Source organism: Diabrotica undecimpunctata, chromosome 2, assembly GCF_040954645.1.
Source record: "Diabrotica undecimpunctata isolate CICGRU chromosome 2, icDiaUnde3, whole genome shotgun sequence".
In the NCBI taxonomy this organism is placed as follows: Eukaryota; Metazoa; Arthropoda; class Insecta; order Coleoptera; family Chrysomelidae; genus Diabrotica; species Diabrotica undecimpunctata.
The window spans coordinates 56,017,758-56,036,923 of NC_092804.1; the positions used below are offsets into that span (position 1 = coordinate 56,017,758).

Genomic DNA, 19,166 nt, shown 5'->3' on the forward strand with positions numbered 1-19,166 from the left:
ATTTATTAATTTATATTCATACCCGTCTCCAATCTTACAGCTGAACTTCCTGCTGTAGTCGCAGTTAATTGCATCCTCTGCATTTTAATTACTAATGAAAATAATAATCTGGTAACACTGGAAGCTTCTTCAGAATCTTCCAGCCATATCGGTACTGGCCTTTCTCCACCATAAACTTTTTGTACAACTTCGTTAACCTCCTAGAAAAATATAAACCATGTTTAATAGAAAGTTAAGACATTGTAACATTGTGACATCTTTATTGAAAAAAATATATTTTTTACAGGTTTGTATTTTGAAAACGATTTCCGAAAGTCGAGGAGATAAAGCATTTCCAATTTTGCAGTTGTGGTTAATTTGAAGTAAATATGTTATTTATTTTTTTTTTATTTTTAGTACAAACCTCGAAAATCGATACGTCCAAGTGAATATATTCAAATAAAGTGCTTTACAACGTAAATAAGGTTATATCAACGGTATTGTAACAAAAAAAAGCCATGGTAAAGTTAGCTGAAAAACATTGTCAGATTGTGCAAAAGGTTTGATATTTCTTGTAATAGTGACAAAACTGATACTCCGAATAACTGTGAACAGAGAAAGAAAAAGTTAAAAAGTTTGAAGTCAGTGAATGGATGCGACAAGGGAACTCACTCTCATCGATGTTGTTCAATTCTTGAAGAGAGATCATGAGGGAAGTAGAAATTAATAAATCAATACTCATATCCCAACGAGAACATCAACAGGGTCTAACATTCGCTGGTGATCTTGTAGTGCTATCTAGGAGCAAATGGGGATTAAAGACATTATTAAACTGACAAGAAGAAAAAGAAAAAAAGAAAAAAAAGGACATAAATGAAGTAAACAATAAATGTATGGAAGATATACAAGGACAATATCTGCCAATAATAACTGCAAAGGGAAAATATTACAAGTTAAGATTTAGAAATATTTGAATGCCCAGAAGCGAGTTACACCAGGAGACCTGATATGCAAGAAGACATTATAGCTGATTAGCGTTGCGTCTTTGAAAGACATTACTAAGAAGTAAAAATGTATATATGTATGTACTTTTTTGATATATTGGTTAATTTTGTTATTACCTATGTTAATATCTTTACAAATTAATTAAACTACTTACTTTCATAAATACTTTCTGAACAAAAACTAGATGATTTAAAAGATCAGTGGTCAGACTATGTTCGAAGACACCTATATCAGCATTTGCATTTAAATAACCACCCTGTCTAAATATAACTCCTTCTGGACCACGATGTCCATCTCTTGGGCCACTTGCTGCGTTTTCAGGAATGTATTCGGCTACAACATGAACAGCTGGGAGGGCAATACTTGCTTCTGAAGGGAGATTTGTTTCCGCCTTTTCGTTTTGGTTATAACCTTAATAAAAAAAATTAAAGATATTTTTTTATAAAAATATATTTTTAATATTCAACAATCACTAATTACCCCCTTTCGCAATAAATAAACTTAAAGTAAATGAACAGTAAAATGTAATGTGTAGACATTATAAAACGAGTATAATCACGATACTCTGGGTCACATACAGGTAGACCAGGACGGATCTGTGAAAAAACGACTAAATTTGGATGTGAGAGGTGGAATTCGGATTTTTGCAGAAATAGTTAGGTGAACTTCAGTAATAATAGTAACTTATCCTCCCTCTCAATATATACAAGCTATACGCTCCTGAAGAAGCTGAAGCTGTTTTCACTTGAAGGTCCTTTTTGTGTGGGGAATCATCCCATTCTGGGTTTGGTTTTACAGTCTCTGATGTAACTTCGCTGTTTACACTACTTTTCTCCCTTCTTCTCTCTCTTTGATTGTCCTTTCTATATTTTTAATTTCCATACTCCTTAAGTCTTCTTCCACTTGTTGTCTCTATCTTAGTTTAGGTCTGCCTCTGGTTCTTTTACCTAGTGGTATCCATTCCGTTATAACTCTTAACGGATTGCTCTTCTCTCTTCTCATTTTGTGTTCATGCCAATTAATTATTTTGCTTTTATTTCTCTTGACCCATCCACTCTTGTATTTCGTGATTCATTCATTATCTTACATCCTCTTCGTTTTTCCTCTTTGGTCTCAGTATTTTTATATAATATCTGATAATCCTGATAATCTTCCTTTCAAAAACTCTCAATTGTTCTTCTCTTGTATCTTGTATCTTCTTCTACTTGTATCAACTCGACGATAAAAATTGGATATCTTTTGATCAGAGTGTCCTATCGACAAAAATAAAAAAGCGTTTTAAAGGCGAAGAGTGCAGCTTTCTTATACAATTTTTACATTTTGTCGCAATTAAAGTCAGTTTCTATAAAAGTATTAAATAAATCAACGTTGCGCAATGTTTGCCATATTTTACGATTCTCATGAGATCATTAAAATTTATCACTTTTCCATTAACCGGTCACTATGGAATTTCAATATTCAAAACCCATGTCATGAATATTCGGTATTTTAATTTTTTTATTAATGTTCCTGACCTATTTGAGAGGGATGATAAGTCAATTATTATTACTGAAGTTATCACCTAACTATTTCTGCAAAAATCCGAAGGTCACCTCTCATATCTAACTCAAAACAGATCCGTCCTGGTCTAGGGATCAAGTGTTAAGTTCCAGGCTACTCAGGTTCCACTATAGTACAATAAAATAATTGTAATAAATAAATATAAAAGATATTTACCCTGAGGTAGTTTGGTGGTAAAACTCAGAGAGTGATGTGGTAAATCAATCGTGAATCGGGCTTTACTTCCAGTAAAACCAGTACTGTTAACTTGGTCCATTTTGTACTGAGCTTGTAAGGATGGTAAAAGAGCTGCCGTTATACTTAAACTCTAAAATATGATAAAATACAGTTAAAGAAGAAAAATATCTTTCGGTACAAATAAACTAAACTAAAATAAGAATAGTAAATCTGATTAATAGCATATCTATCTAGTATTAATATCTTATATATATATATATATATATATATATATATATATATATATATATATATATATATAAGAATAAGAAAAAAGAAGTACTTGTGACTCGTTTGGAACAAATATATAACTGTTTTGGATGGGTTGGAGTATATATATATATATATATATATATATATATATATATATATATATATATATTCCTTTTTTTCTTGGAAAGGGCTTTAGTGACTAGGTGAATATTAATATATATGGATATTTTGGGCCTTGTAGTCAATACTGGCCTTTATTTAAAACTCTTTAAGGTGTGCTAAGCTTTCGAGTTTATTTAACTCTTTTCAAAACATACTAAAAATTAAAACAAAAAATTTCATTAGAACAATGAAGTTGTATCTTCAACAGGCTTACCCTTGTGAGGATTGTATTATAAAATTAGCAAAATTACTTAACATTTGACATTATTAATTTGATTTTCTTTTTCTTTCTGTCAAAACTTATTATTATGGTTTCCATGTCTCTTCTATTTTTTATATTTATTTTAGGTTAGTTTGACAGAGGAAGTGTCTATGTTTATGTAAACCTTCATTGCAAATTTTGATATAATACGTAAAAGTGTTTCGTTTGCACTTATTAAACAAGCAACAGAGTTTATGTTACTAAGTAATTAAGAAGGAAAAAAACCAAACACAAATAAATTTGAACTTGGAATAATCCCTTTAATCTGTGTAACTTTTAAAGAACTTTTATATCGTTGTTGTTCTTTTCTTTAAAAGATTACTGTATATAGCACTAAAATTTTCAATGTCTTCTCTTTTGTTTAATGTGTTTTGTGTAGTCTTAATTAAACATATTTCTAGAAACAGTCTATATATATATATATATATATATATATATATATATATATATATATATATATATATATACATCCCGCTATCCTTTTGAACTCTTTTCACGTTGCAGTAATTAAGCATCACCAAGAATTGCTATCATTTTATATTTATAAGTCGTGTATGTTCGTTTAGTGCACCTTTGTAGGCTTGGCACCGTTGTCGGTTTATCAATATTCCGATTTTTTTATATATTTAATTTTTTACATCAAACCTACGTTTTAACATCGAGAGATAGAATCACTGTATTTGGCATCATTTTAGAGCCAATAGATGTTGCCGGTATTAATCCTTAAAATAATATTTTAGATACATAAATATCGATCGGTTTGGGTCAAGTTCAAATAACGACATTGAAACTACCTGCTCACAAGTTGCAGTCTCAACAGGTTTTTTTCTTCGTTTAGATGTTATATTTTTTCAACCTAGATATTTTTTCCCAGATAATTGTGTAGGGGAATATTTTAGATAAATTTCAATTTACAACCTGTTTAGTCGAAGCTATCGGTAAATAGTTTGAGATAAATATTATGTTTTTATGGGATTAAGGCCTTAATTATTGGTTGTGATTGTGATGAGAATCACATTTTTAATTAATTAATGTTTTACATTTTGATTTCCATTCCGGAAATCGTTCTCAAAAAACGTTTTTTTGTACACAATGTGTATACACATGTTTACATAATTTGTACGATAAACAAAGTTATTGTAAAATAATAGTGGAAATCAAAACGTTAAATATTAGTTAATATAAAATGTAATTTTCATCTCAATAACGACCGATAATTGTGGCTTAATCACATAAAAAAATAATATTTAATTTAACCATGCAACAAGAAAGTATTTCACAGAACCTCGCTAAATAGTTTTCAAAATCTTATACAGATATTTACATTCTAAATAGTATGAGGGGTAGCTAATGAAAAATTCGTAGATGAGTAGATTCGTAAAAGATGTACAGTTGATTTTGCTTTGTTTTTTTTTAAACGATCTTAAAAAGAAAAAAAAAATTTGCTTACAAAACGTCTTTAATACATTCTAAAGAAAAATTATTCAAATAAAAGCTGTAGACCATAAAAGGTTTTTTTATGTTGAGAGATACCAAATTAAAATACATAAATAATTAACCGAGATAATTGGAAAAAACCCTAAACTTTAAAATATTATGTTTGTAGTAATTTATAAATGTTAATAACTTTGTTTTTTACCTAACGGCAGGTAATATAGCTACTTGAAATTATGACAATTAATGAGTTAAGTATGCTAAATATCAAGCAAATCGAAAAAATAGTTTACAATTTATTCAATTTGTTTATTCCAGAGAGCGTATATTTAAACAACTGTACTCGTACTTGTCCAAACAGTGACTCCATGTACCATTTTGTAATTTGCAATCAATTCTTTGTTCCTTCAGTTTAAAGGTATATTAAAAAAAACTTCCACATATTATTAAATTTTTTATTAAAAACCAGTTTGAATGGGGGACTTTTTAGCTTCTAAACATTTTTAATAAGTTTCATATTTTTTATGTCACACGCTGATAAGTAATCTTAAGGAAAAACTGAAGAAAAAAAAAACAGAACCTCATTTAACCAATAAGAACTAAGATAGCATTTAATTCTTAAAATCATATTTTCATTGTTTATTAACACTACGATCTAAATATTGAAAGGATTTTAAATTAAGATCTACAATGTATAATCGAAGTTATAGATGGCATATACAGTAAAGTGGTAAAAAGTTATAACCCATTAAAATAATGGTATTCGTAAATTACCGCCACGGAAAAGTAGAGGTAAGAACTGTCTGAGCTTCGTTTTTTTTTAGATTGGAAATTGTAGCACGCTTTCAAAATATTTAATATATCGGCTTCTGTAGCACATAGAACCTTCATGTATTTACTGGGGTAGCTCAACCAAATAATAAGAATTGTGCTATTTTGACCGTAAAAAAGTTATTGAATTTTACTATTATATCGTAAGAAATATTTAAATTTTATTGATAAATGTATGTTATTTATATAAATATATAATAATTATTATTAATTATTATTAAATATATAATAATTATTATAAATTAATAATTCAAGATTATTCTTGAATTACTGATGACTAAAATTCCTGGAGAAGAGAAATTACAAAAACAATGCAATCTAGAGGCTTAGAAGAGGGAGATTGGAGAGATAGGAAAAGATGGAGGCTGAAATGCGGGAAGCGGCAATCGCCGTAGGACCCCCGTTATATGATGATGATATGATAAATTAATAAAATACCTTATTATCGGTACACGAGTATACCACTTTTTAGATAAGATTTAGATCTTTGTTTATAATCTGTTTAATTTTCAACTCTTAACGGTAATAAACAATAGAAACATGATTTAAAAAAAATGTTATCTTGATCCCTATTGGTCATATGTTTTGTTGTTCTTTGAAAATTGTGTTTTTTTACTAACTTTTCATTGAGCATGTGACATGAAAAATGTCAAAGTTATTATGAATGTTTATAAGCTAAAAGGTCAGCCCTTTTTTATCCTCATTTTTAATATCAAATTTAATACAATGTTAAAATGAACTCTTATAAAAGCGAGTTCGATTTAAGCGAAAACAGAATACAAGTGTGTATACAGAATAGAGAATGACTGTCTGGCAAATACAGTCGTTTAAATAATCGCTCTTTGGGATAAACAAATTAAACTTTGTTATCTATGTCAAATATAAGACACTTTAATAACTCATTAACTGCCACAATTTTAATTAGTTATATTAAACGTCATTACGTAAAAACGAAGTGTATTTAATTTATAGGTCATTGGACTAACAGAACCGAAGATTAATACACATAACTAAGGTCCATTTGGCATGCTGCTGTATTTGAGTTTTCTGTCTCATTGTATTCTATTGGTTAAATCATATTATTTTAGGTACTAGACGTCATGATTAGACTAATAGGACTGAAAATAAATAACTAAGGCCCTTTTGACATACTGCTGTATTTAACTTTTTTTGTCTCATTGTATTCTATTTGTTGAATTCTATCATTTGAGTTACTGTACGTCACGATTGGGCTAATAGAACGAAGATATGTGACTAAAACCCTTTTGACATGTTGATTTATTTGACTTTTCTGTTTCATTTTATCCGATTATTTAAATTCTATCATTTGAGGTACTGTACGTCACGATTGGACTTATAGAAATGAAGATATATAACTAAGGCCTTTTTGACATGCTGCTGTATTTTATTTTTTTATCTCGTTATATTCTATTGGTTAATTTCTATCATTTGAGGTATTGTAGTCACGATTACGTATCACGTATAATTGTTGTCACGATTGGACTAGTAGGGCCGAAGATACGTGACTAAAGCCCTTTTGACATGTTGATTTATTTGACTTTTCTGTTTCATTGTATCCGATTATTTAAATTCTATCATTTGAGGTACTGTACGTCACGATTAGACTTATAGAAATGAAGATATATAACTAAGGCCTTTTTGACATGCCGCTGTATTTTATTTTGTTATCTCCTTATATTCTATTGGTTAATTTCTATCATTTGAGGTATTGTACGTCACGATTGGACTAATACCACCAAAGATGCGTGATTAAGACCCTTTTGACATGTTGCTGTATTTTATTTTTGTATTTTGTTGTATTCGATTGGTTAAATTATATCATTTGAGATACTGTACGTCACGATTGGACTTATAGAAACGAAGAAATATAAGTAAGGTTTTTTTGACATGCTGCTGTATTTGATTTTTCTATCTCCTTATATTCTATTGGCTGAGTCCTATCATTTGAGGTACTACACGTCACAATCGGACTAATAGGACCGAAGATACGTGACTAAAGCCCTTTTGACATGTTGCTGTATTTGACTTTTCTATTTCATTGTATTTTGTTGGTTAAATTCTATCATTTGAGGAACTGTACGTTACGATTGGACTTATAGAAAGGAAGATTATATAACTAAGGCCTTCTAAACATGCTGCTGTTATTAAATTTTTTTGTCTTAATGTGTTTTATTGGTTTAATCCAATTGCGTAAATCCATTTGAGGCGCTATACGTCACTGCTGGACCAATTGGATCGAAAATATAATAGGTAGGTGCAATATAACATAACTCGTTACTTTTAACCAAATATGATGCCAGAATGATTTATGGATGAAAAAAAAATATATATTCTCAAATTGACTATTCCGTTGTGGATAATATTGTATTCGACAGCGATGCCAAATTTCTGATGCTAAAATGATGTATATAGCGGCAGCTAGTAAACGGTAAAACCCTGAACTAAATGTATTTAATATTTTCACTGTACCATCATTTTAGCCTCAAACACTTTCTGAAATAAACTTATATAACTCAGTAAGGGATAAAAAAAGAAAGCGGATATTTTAAAGTACCAACACGGCATCAAATCTCTAACTATTAAGATGGTTAAATTTCTTGTAACAAATACAGGAAAAAAGTTATTGAGGTCTTGTAAAGTAGCGTCGATATACAGATGCTACTTTGCAAGACGATGCTAAATTGATGGTAAAAGCATAATGTATCGATGTCAAAATGATAGCAGGATGTATATATATATATATATATATATATATATATATATATATATATATATATATATATATATAAATATATATATATATATATATATATATATATATATATATATATATATATATATATAAATATATATATATATATATATATATATATATATATATAAGAAAAAAGAAGTACTTTTGACTCATTTCGAAGAAACAAAACCAGTTTGGGTGGGTTGGAGTCAATAAAAGGGGCTGTTGGAAAACTATTTTTTAATTACTCGAGCTTTCAATTGTGGTTACAATTATTTTCAAGATCTAAAATTAAAATACAAATCATCTGATAAAGTGGAACAAATAATTGTAAAAAAGTAGTAAATCACCAAATAAAATTAGGTTTGCCAATGAGATTGCTGCAAAACGGATTTAAAAAACATTATTAGAAAAACCTTTAAATCTAATAAATGTTTCTCCTCCTTTTTGAATTTAAAAAAAAATTATTTAAAAAAAATCAATTTTGATAAATTATAAACAAATAAGAATAGCACATGATAGCAACCAATAGGAAGTACAAATAACCGTTAATTTCATGAATGCTAGCTTCGAGATAAAATAAGTTTGTAGTTTATTTGTTTTTGACAATTATATTGCCAACATGAAAATTTTTTAAAAGATTCAATAACAAAAAAGAAGATTTATTTATTATTCACAGATACCCGAAAACATGTAACAAGTATATGAAAATAAAAATAACAATGTGACATTTTGGTAGTTTTATGAATGAATTATGAAGAAATAATGTAATTATAAATTTTACTTAGATTTTGAATTTCTTATCTTTTGTTCAAATTACTGTCACTTTTGCTAATACACATCATTTGCTAATAAACTTTGAGTTCAAATACAGTAAAAAAGAAAATTATCTAATTAATTGATTATCAATTACCTGTAAAATTACAGAAAACTGCATTACTAAAGGCTGCAATAAGCTCTGTTCAGTAACATTAGTTTTATTAAATGTTGGACTGGGTACAGGCTCATCTCTGACATGATGATTTGGAGAACTTTGTTGTTCATCTTCCATGGGTAATCTAGACAATCTGCTAGACGTTCTTGTTACTCTTAATTCCTGTAAAGTAGAACTTAATTGCTTGCTTCCTCTAGTTACCATTCCATGTAAGGCTACGGGATGTTGGGGAATGTCGACATTGACAGCTCCTTTAATAAATTTTCAATTAATAAAAATTTAAATATGTATACCTTTAAATTATTAAAACAATGAAAAGTTCTCCTTACCTACTGTTAAAAGTCCAGAGTTTTTGTCTTTTTGTCGCTTAGTTATACTGGAGTATAGTGCCTGAGATTTTCCTATGGTCACTTTGACTACGGTTTGCTGATTTGGTGCCACACCTTCGAGTAGCACGATCATGGTTCTTCCAACTTGGCCAGTTAAAGAACATTCTAAAATTTGTGGAATCGATTTTTTACGACATGTTAGGGAAGAATGGAGACTAGTAATTTCGGCTTCTAATTTTAAACCAGAAAGGGTAGCTAGAAGTCTCGTTCTGTGAATTCTTGCTACTCCAAATACTATTAGTTTTGTATGTTCATTAGGGGACCCTAAAAATAAATAATAATAACAAATCATTAAGTACATTTGTTGAAAATTAAACCACTTACCTTTCGATTTCTGACCATCTTTTGCACTATTTACGTTAGGATTGGTATCAGATTTGTCCATGTCATCAGTGGAACGATTTTCTGTTAAAATGTCGTATTTCCTACTACCTTTGTAATGTTCAGATATGTCATTCGTCCCAACAGAAAATCTATGTTTTATAGTCTTAGTGTCAGGCATGTTAGCGTATAGCTCCAATAAATAATAAATAGTCTTCCAACATCTTCCCGTACTTTTATCAGAAGAAACCGTGATGTGGTCAAGAGCTGAACCGGATGGACTTGACATGGTCATAGGAGTCCCAACTCCCTCACTTAAATTAACGTAACCTTTGACTGTTTTGCCAGTCGATCGCAATTTTTGAGCAAAACTTTGTGGCCGAGATCTGATACTAGGCGAGGGTGAGATTATTGGCTTGTGTTGTGATGAGTATGATCCAGGATCTGATATTTTTAGACTGAGCTGTTTCGAGATATCTGTAGTGGGATAGTGTATGTCAGAATCTGGAAATAAAATACTCATTAAACATCATTTTTATAATCGAATGATTAATATATATGTTCCAAAAGATTTCCGTGGTTAGTACAATTAAACCTAGAGCTAAGATTAATACTATTACAAGAATTAATATTAAACTCAACAGTCTTTCGGGTTGAACTGCGTCGATTATCAATCCGCCGAGCATTCGACATCCTCTTTGATGTCTTCTTCAGGGCATTCGAGGTCTCAGTCTCCCGAGCCCCCAGACACTACTACACTAATCAGTAACCAATGTATTACTGCTAGTGGGAACAGGGGCCTGTTCATTTATACCGTCGATGGTGACGTGGTTTGGGTGGAGGTTGGCGTGGGGGTTGGCGTGGTGATTGGCGCGGGGATTGGCGCGAACATTTCTGACAGTAGGATTTTGATTGACGGGTGGAGCATCTCTTTTATTGAGACAATTTGACCTTTTTTCAATTTCTAAGGCTTTTCGGATAATTCTTGGTTTATAGAAGCGGATGGGGGCTATGGTTCTGGAGTTTTCAAAATTAATTTTGTGACCTGTATGAAGATGGTGTTGGCCTAGAGCTAAAATTGAATCGGAGTTGGGAACAGATCGGGGCAGTCTACACCTGCACAAGGAATTTCATAAACTCCGTGTTGTTCATTTGGAATGTTGTCTTCGATTGATCGGACAAGAGATGAAAGTTTTTGTTGGGAGTAAATATTGTCTTTATTCCTCTTGGTTTAAGAATTTTGCCGATGACACCTTTGATATAAGGAAGAAAAGTTTTCGTATGATGAGGGTTTGAGTCTTTGTGAAAACACATTCCCCGTTTACAAAAAATAGTAAAAATACAAAAGTTATGCCGCGGAGTGAGTAGGTATATACATAGGTTAAAAAAATGCAACGAAGTTAACCTTACAATTTTACATTTCGCTACGATAAGAATTATATTATGAAATTTGAAGCTTTTTGTTCATTCGACGTCAGGACTGATAAGTCATTGAAAGGAACGTGTTTTTGTGTTTCGAACACTCAAAAAAGATTTGATGCAAACCGCAATGTCCTTCCTCAATGTTCACAGTTATCAGTCACGAAAAAGATACTGGCGATAACATGCATGTCAAAATTTTGGTATTATAATTGGCAATGAACCTCAGTGAAACTAAAAGGTTTACGTCAAACTTTTTGGGGTATCGTTGCAATGTGTACCTAATAGGGTTGTTATGACAAATTTCTGTCCAGTTGTTAGTCCACTCACTTTCTATTGATCTGTAAGAGATTACACAAGTTCGTTAACACACAGACAACGGTGTTTGTGAAATATGTAGCTGAATGCTACATCCAGCTAGGTCATCTACATGTTCATTGTTCGGAATGCTATGTACATTATATATTATGTAAGGCTCAGACGGCAGAAGTTTTTCATTCTAATTTTTTGAATGAACAGCTTCTGCCATCTGAGCCTTACATTTTCAAGAAAAACTTTTAATTTGGTTTAATGCTGCAGTTCAAATTGAATTACCTTACTAAATTTCCCGACCCCATTTGTGATGTCATTAAGAGAGTTTTACTTTTAACTTCTTTCTTATTATATCATCATCATCAGTGGCATTACAGCTCGTTATGAGCCAAAGCCTTCTTCAGAACAATCTTCCATTCGCCCCTGTCTCTGGCAACTCTTCTCCATGCTTTTACTCCGATGGATTTTAGATCATCCTCTATGTTATCTTGATACCTAAATTTGGTCTTCCTCTGGCTCCTCTTCCCACTGGTCCTCTTCGGTCGAAAATTTTTCTGATCGTTGCATCTTCATCTCGCCTAATTACCCATGTCCTACCCATCGAAGGCGTGCTAATTTAATATATTTTACAACGTCAGGTTCCCCAAAACTTCTATATAACTCAAAGTTGTAGCGCCTACGCCACAAACCCTGTTCTTGGATTCCTCCATATATTTTTCTTAGAATTTTTCTCTCGAAACGTTTAAGCAATTCTTGGTCGTTCTGTGTAAGTGACCACGTTTCAGACCCGTATGTTAACACTGGCCTTATTAATGTTTTATATATGGTAACTTTAATTTTTCTGGGTAGTTTTGGGGCCATATGTTTCCTCAAGCCATAATAGCACTTATTGGCAAGCACTATTCTTCTTTTAATTTCTTCGCTGACATTGTTGTCTTTGGTCAGTAGCGAGCCCAGGTAGACGAAGGTGTCCACACCTTCCAGTTCCAGATCATCAATTAATAGTCTCTTTGTTATTATATATTTGACTTAATTTATGCTTTCTATTACATTGCTCGACCGGCGTTATTATCGGACTTACTATAAGTAGGTATATCATGGGATGCGCAGGAGTACCTAATAATTTGAGAAGGTTAATACCCTTACCATATCTATTATGGTATACACTTTTACATTATCCCAGTTAGCCTTCATAAGGAAAACTTCCAACTATTGCTAGCCTCCCCCTTTTTTTCAGTCTCTTGTTAAATTCAAAAGTAATGTTGGTTGCCTACTAAGTTTACAACTAAATTCTCTTTCGAAAACCACTCAACTGCACTTTTGTTTTATATTTGTTTTTGAGATTGTCTCACATATTGTTAACATCCATTAATTTTTTCATAAATTCCATACTCTTAAAGATTATTATTACCAACTATATCGCCGAATAGTTTTGATGCAGATTGACAGTAATTACGACAATGCTGACACATGTCACTAGCTCTGGTCCTCTCTCAAAAATGGTATCCATAGGAGAACAAGTGGATTTTTTGAGCCCTTTCAATCAATCACTATTGAAGGGTTTCAAATAGTAATTAGATATTCCCTATAGCGTTGGCAATCCAGCCGCTTTTCTTTAAATTAGACTTCATAAGTAGCAATTTTTTACATTAAGAACCTTTTGTACACTATGTTTTTTCTTAAAGTTGTGCATTCTTACGCATTTCAGATTTAGCTTCTCCTATGTTTAAAGCAGATGATGACAATGTCGAAACGCGTCCTAGATTTTCGTAAATAAGGATTGTTTTTACAATTTGTGGATTCACTTAGAGATTAGTAATTGTAATTACTTCACAAATCACATTAGAGGTATTTTTCATTGTGGAGAAGTCCTGTGTTCGTTAGTAAAATCTAATATACGCAAGTTAAATATAATATTAAATAGTTCGGTATTCAACAGGTATATGGTTTTCACAAAGATATCACCTTCTAAAATCCTAGTATTGGTGCAAGTACTTCTATGTGTTTGTAGGTGAGTGATTGAAGTTGTTTTCATTGAACAAAGGCAAATACTCGAAAGATGTGTTTTTGCAGGACATCTATTTTTCTAAGAAGAATGTTACTAACAGATCCAAATATGGTACAGCTATACTCCAAAAAGGAGCGTAAATAAGCTCGTAAAAAGTACCAAAAAGGAGCATTTCTACATTTGCATCCCACCATGTTTGAGGGCCATTAAAAAAAATTAATATAGGTAATGGATTTTGATAAGCGCTATACCCTTGTAAATAACAGGTAAACTTGTGTACTGCATCAGCATGACTCATAGCTCTTGTCAAAATCCATTACCTCTACCTTTAATGCATTTCCAAATCCTTAATACACTTACATATCATGATAAATAAAAACTTACACCTATCACCTACTGTTTTACCAATATGACATACACAAAAAATTTGCTAAATTATACGTAATGAAGTTAATCAAAACCATGAAACTTCAATTGTATCTGTGAAGGAGGCTAATTTTACAGATGATTATGAATTAATTTTTTTTTAAGATTATGTGTATTATAGTTGTATGGATACGTTTTACAGAGTGAATTACTATCCGAATCCTAAGTATAAATTTTGTAACGACGAGTGGCAAAGTAGTTTATATTAATGACTACGTATTAGCTTTGATTTGAATATTTAACAAAATTTTCAATACTCACTGGATGAATGGTGTTTGATATCCACATTGTCGCTCGCACTAGTTTTAGGCCTCCTTATCTCAACCGGCTGTTGTTCCCTCAATTCATTCTGCGTATCTTTAACATTCTGATACATGTTACTTATTTGATGTAGTAGCCTCAGTAATGGCATGTTGACTCTTTGGTGAATGTATCTCACTCCGATAGTAAAATTGATGACTGTACTCGTATGGTTTTTAAGTTGTCCTCTCGATATATATAAAACATTTTTTGTTTTCATCATTTCATTAACAGCCATGTCCGTCATTCGATCTATTTCTAGTTCGACTCCGATTTTTTCGCAAACAAATGATGGAGATTCATCTACAAATAAATATATATTTACAAATCGCAAATCGCAAGAAACTGATAAAAGATTATAGACATAATAAGAATAATTTTTTTATGTAAAAAGATTCCTGGTTGTTCAGTTGCTATCAACAAGTCCTGACAGTCACTTCGTCTAAGAACTAGCAACCCCAGTGGAGTCCTACTTTACCATGTGACCAATTCCGTTTATAACTTTAAACATCCTAATTTAACATCAAAGGTGTAATTTAAAGTTAATTTAACTACACTTACGAGCAAAAAACTCGAGTCAATCGACTCATTATACCGATTTCTATTCAAAAAAATTAACGATTACGTCACTACACCTACACCGGTGACATCATCCCTACTCCATGTACGTTATAAGATGGGTATTTTATAACAAAAATCGATCTGTTTCAAGATTTCCCTCAAAACTCGACGGTTCTCGAAATAATGATAATATTCCATAATTTAGCCGTTCACTGTATGTGGATATACACTGGCCAAACAGCGTAGTGAAGAAATATAATTTATTTTACTTTTAAGTCGATTTTTTTGCTCGCAAGTGTACATTTAAAAGGTTTTTACCCATATATTTAGTGGCTTCAAACAGGTAAATCCAGATAGCACCGAATAGTTACTCCGAAAACGTTCTGTGATATAGCCCAATAGGGTTTTTATATTAATATAAATTTTATAAAGACAAACATTCACTGCCCAACAGAAAAACAAAAACAACATACAAAGGAAAGCTTCTACCAACAGCTGGAGATCTTATATGACAATGCGCCCAAAAATGACATCAAGATTAGAATGGGTGATATAAATGCTAAAATGGGCAAGGAGCCGCAGTTCTATGGCACAACAGGAAAACACCCACTGCACGATGAAACAAGCGAGAATGGGGAGTTTTTGATAAATTTTGCCACCAGTAAAAACTTGGTCATAAGTTGCACATGCTTCCCACATAAAGACATACACAAAATGACATCGATTTCACCAGAAGGAACCACAACCAATCAAATCGACCATGGGATGATAGACAAAAGGGCAGCCAGTAGTATCTCAGATGTAAGAACACGACGAGGAGCATGCTGTGGATCAGACCATCTTTTACTCCAAACCAAATTTAGATGCAGAGTTAACAAAGAAAGAAACGAAAGACAACAAAGAACATACAATCTGAACCTGGAAAAACTGATGATTCAGGAAGGTAAAGAGAAGTTCGAAGAAGTCGCAAATGAGTTAAGGACGCTAGAACTGCACTCTATAGAGGGCAAATGGAATAATATCAAAACAGCAGTACTGACAGCGGCAGCGTCCACCCTGGGAAACAAGAAAAAGGCGAGAAGAGGAGCATGGTTCGATGACGAGTGCAGACAAGCAATAGAGGAAAGAAATGAAGCACACAAAATGTAAATAACAAGAAGAACACGGGAAAGACGAACATCATTTGAAGTAGCAAGACGGAAAGCAGACAAGATATGTAGAAATAAAAAAAGAGGCTATGAAAGTGGACAAATAGAAAAAATGGAAGAACATTTCAAAAAGAATGAAATTAGAGGGGCTTACGGATACCTAAAAAAGATAAAAAGTGGGTATAAACCTCAAACACGTCTATGTAAAGATGGAAGTGAGCAAATAATCAGTGACCAACAGAAAGTCACAGAAACCTGGAAGTATTATTTTCAGACCCTACTTAGTACACAAGTAGACATGGAAGATGAAATGGGTACGAACTACGTAGAAGAGAATGAAGTAGAGAATGGAGTGGAAGCTCTAACCACAGAGGAAGTTCTCGAAGCTATTAAGACCCAGAAAAACAATAAAGCCCCGGGAGTTGACGAAATACCAGCAGAATTGTATGGTACGTGGCGACCACCTAGCAAGTCACATCCACGCGCTCATCAAAGACATATGACAAGAAGAAAAAATACCCGACGACTGGAAGAATAGTATAGTATGCCCGATCTATAAAAAAGGAGACAAACTCCAGCGCACAAACTACCGTGGAATTTCTCTACTATGTACGGCATATAAAGTCCTCACGTATATTATAAACCAACGGTTCCAACTACTAGCAGAAAATATTATTGGAGAATATCAGATGGGCTTCCGACGGGGAAAATCGACACTGGATCAAATATTTTCAGTCAAACAGATCTAGAGTAAAACATGGGAACATGACATTGATGTTCACAAGGTGTTTGTAGACTTAAAACAGACACAAACTCTACAATATATTGGCTGAATTGGCAATACCACACAAGCTAATTAGACTCATTAAAGCCACAATACATAAAACTCAGGAACGTGCACGAATACAAAACCACCGGACAGACTTTTTCAAAATTTCGCAGGGACTAAAACAGCGAGATGGGCTGGCCCCAACTTTGTTTAACCTGGCACTGGAGTATGCGGTTAGGCAAATGCAAACCAAACTGACCAACCGAACGGTTCAACTGGACACTTATGCCGATGATATTAATATTATGAGTAGAACATCAACAGAAGTACAGGAAACATACGCAGAGTTAAAACGCAAACAACAAGGCTAGGTCTGGAAATTAACACAGAAAAAACAAAAATAATGATACAGACGAGAAGAAATATAGTCCCACAAAACATTATACATGAAGGCGACATAGAAATGGTTGGAAAGTTTACATACCTGGGAGTAGAAATATATGCCGACGGATCAGAAGATGGAGAAATACGGAAGAGAATAACGGAGGCAAACAGAGCTTATTTTGCCCTCTCCCATATATTTCGGTCTAAAAATGTCCACCGAAATATAAAGATGAGAATCTATAAAACCTTAATTCGACCAATAGCATGCTATGGCAGTGAAGCATGGGTCCTGAAAGAAACATCTAAAAGCAAACTCGACACATTCGAAAGGAAAGTACTGAGGAGAATACTAGGACCTGTGAGGGAAAACTGAATCTTCAGAAGTCGATACAACAACGAGCTTTTTCAACTTTATAAGATAAGGAAACACCACTGTCAGACTTCATTAGAATACAACATGTGATAAGAATGGGAAAGGATAGGCTACCAAAAAGAGAACTGAATGCTAGAATGCAGGGAAAGAGACCGGTTGGAAAGCCAAGAAAGCGCTGGGAAGACACAGTAAACAGCAACGCACAAGTCTTTTTAGGAGTCCGTGTATGGAGAAGATCAGCCACGGACAAGCAAGGGTAGAGGCAAAAAATAAAGGAGGCCCAGGCTCAATTTGGGTTGTAGTGCCGTAGAAGAAGAGGAAAAATCAGAGAAGCCTTAAAAGATTCAGCAGATGATATATTAATCAATGGCGAAATGATCACCAATCTTAGATATGCAGATGAGATCGTCTTACTAGCGGATAAGCGAATTAATATATATATATATATATATATATATATATATATATATATATATATATATATATAAATAATAAACCATGTAGTAACTGCGAGTTACTACGACATGAAACAACTGTCAACATATAACCTTATAGTAGACAAAAACAAAAATCAAAAAGCGATTTGGAAAAAACTAAAAATTATTGATACAAAAAATCACCACAAAAAAAAGACAACGAATCGGAATGTCATATATCGAACTGTTCAGAACAGCAGTTGATTAAATCATTTAGACCAATGTAACCGCAAACATCCCACGAGGATAAGCACTAGAAGACAGATTACCTTTATTCCTAAATTTTCATAGTAAATTTATTCTTTTTCTATATAACAAACGAACGAAACTAACATTCACAATTTGTCTCTTATTACTTTTAGGCTTAGATTTTTCAGTTAGTCTACCATAAGCCAAGGTTTAAACAAGAATAAAAAACTCAACCTGCTGCCAATACCACGTACAGACCTATTGATCCTACAAACTAAAATAGAGTGTTAATTTTTCATACCTGCATTGACCTCGATATACAATCGCTTTGCTTTATTTTTCCCTTTCTTTTTTTCCACTTTTCCATGTTCTGACACAACTATGTCGATTCTCATAGTCTCCATGTTACCCACAAGACAAAAATTGGAACCAAGGGCATCTAAAGTTGTAACATCATTTCCTGCGCCTAAAAAGAAAGTTAATTATTAATATAATAATAGATATCAGTCGATCAGATTATTACTTGAATCTGACATTGTGGTGAATCTAAGTTGTTGTGGCATAACTCCAAGACCAGAGAGTAGAGGTTGAAAAACTTGATTAGCGTCTAAAAGTCTAACAGACGCTTGGATGGGATACAAGGGTACCCCAGTTGAAGGTACCTCTTCTTCTTTGGGTAAAGTATCACGATCTCCAGATGATTGAGTATGCATTGTGTCTATTTTGGACTCCAAACAGCC

The 19,166-nt window shown here is 32.5% G+C and overlaps 1 protein-coding gene across 7 annotated transcripts in view; it reads right to left on the reverse strand.

Annotated features, from left to right (window-relative positions):
- tweek (transmembrane protein KIAA1109 homolog tweek) overlaps nucleotides 1–19,166 on the reverse strand; it is a 204,308-nt gene that overhangs the window by 75,364 nt on the left and 109,778 nt on the right. For all 7 annotated transcript variants that reach the window (XM_072522926.1, XM_072522925.1, XM_072522922.1 and 4 more), the window contains 9 exons: nucleotides 18,950–19,165; nucleotides 18,728–18,892; nucleotides 14,488–14,829; nucleotides 10,065–10,565; nucleotides 9,681–10,004; nucleotides 9,331–9,602; nucleotides 2,701–2,851; nucleotides 1,139–1,395; nucleotides 23–200 (listed from right to left, as the gene is read on the reverse strand). In XM_072522926.1, coding sequence (XP_072379027.1) covers nucleotides 23–200; nucleotides 1,139–1,395; nucleotides 2,701–2,851; nucleotides 9,331–9,602; nucleotides 9,681–10,004; nucleotides 10,065–10,565; nucleotides 14,488–14,829; nucleotides 18,728–18,892; nucleotides 18,950–19,165 — 2,406 coding nt within the window. The remainder of the gene's footprint in view (nucleotides 1–22; nucleotides 201–1,138; nucleotides 1,396–2,700; nucleotides 2,852–9,330; nucleotides 9,603–9,680; nucleotides 10,005–10,064; nucleotides 10,566–14,487; nucleotides 14,830–18,727; nucleotides 18,893–18,949; nucleotide 19,166) is intronic.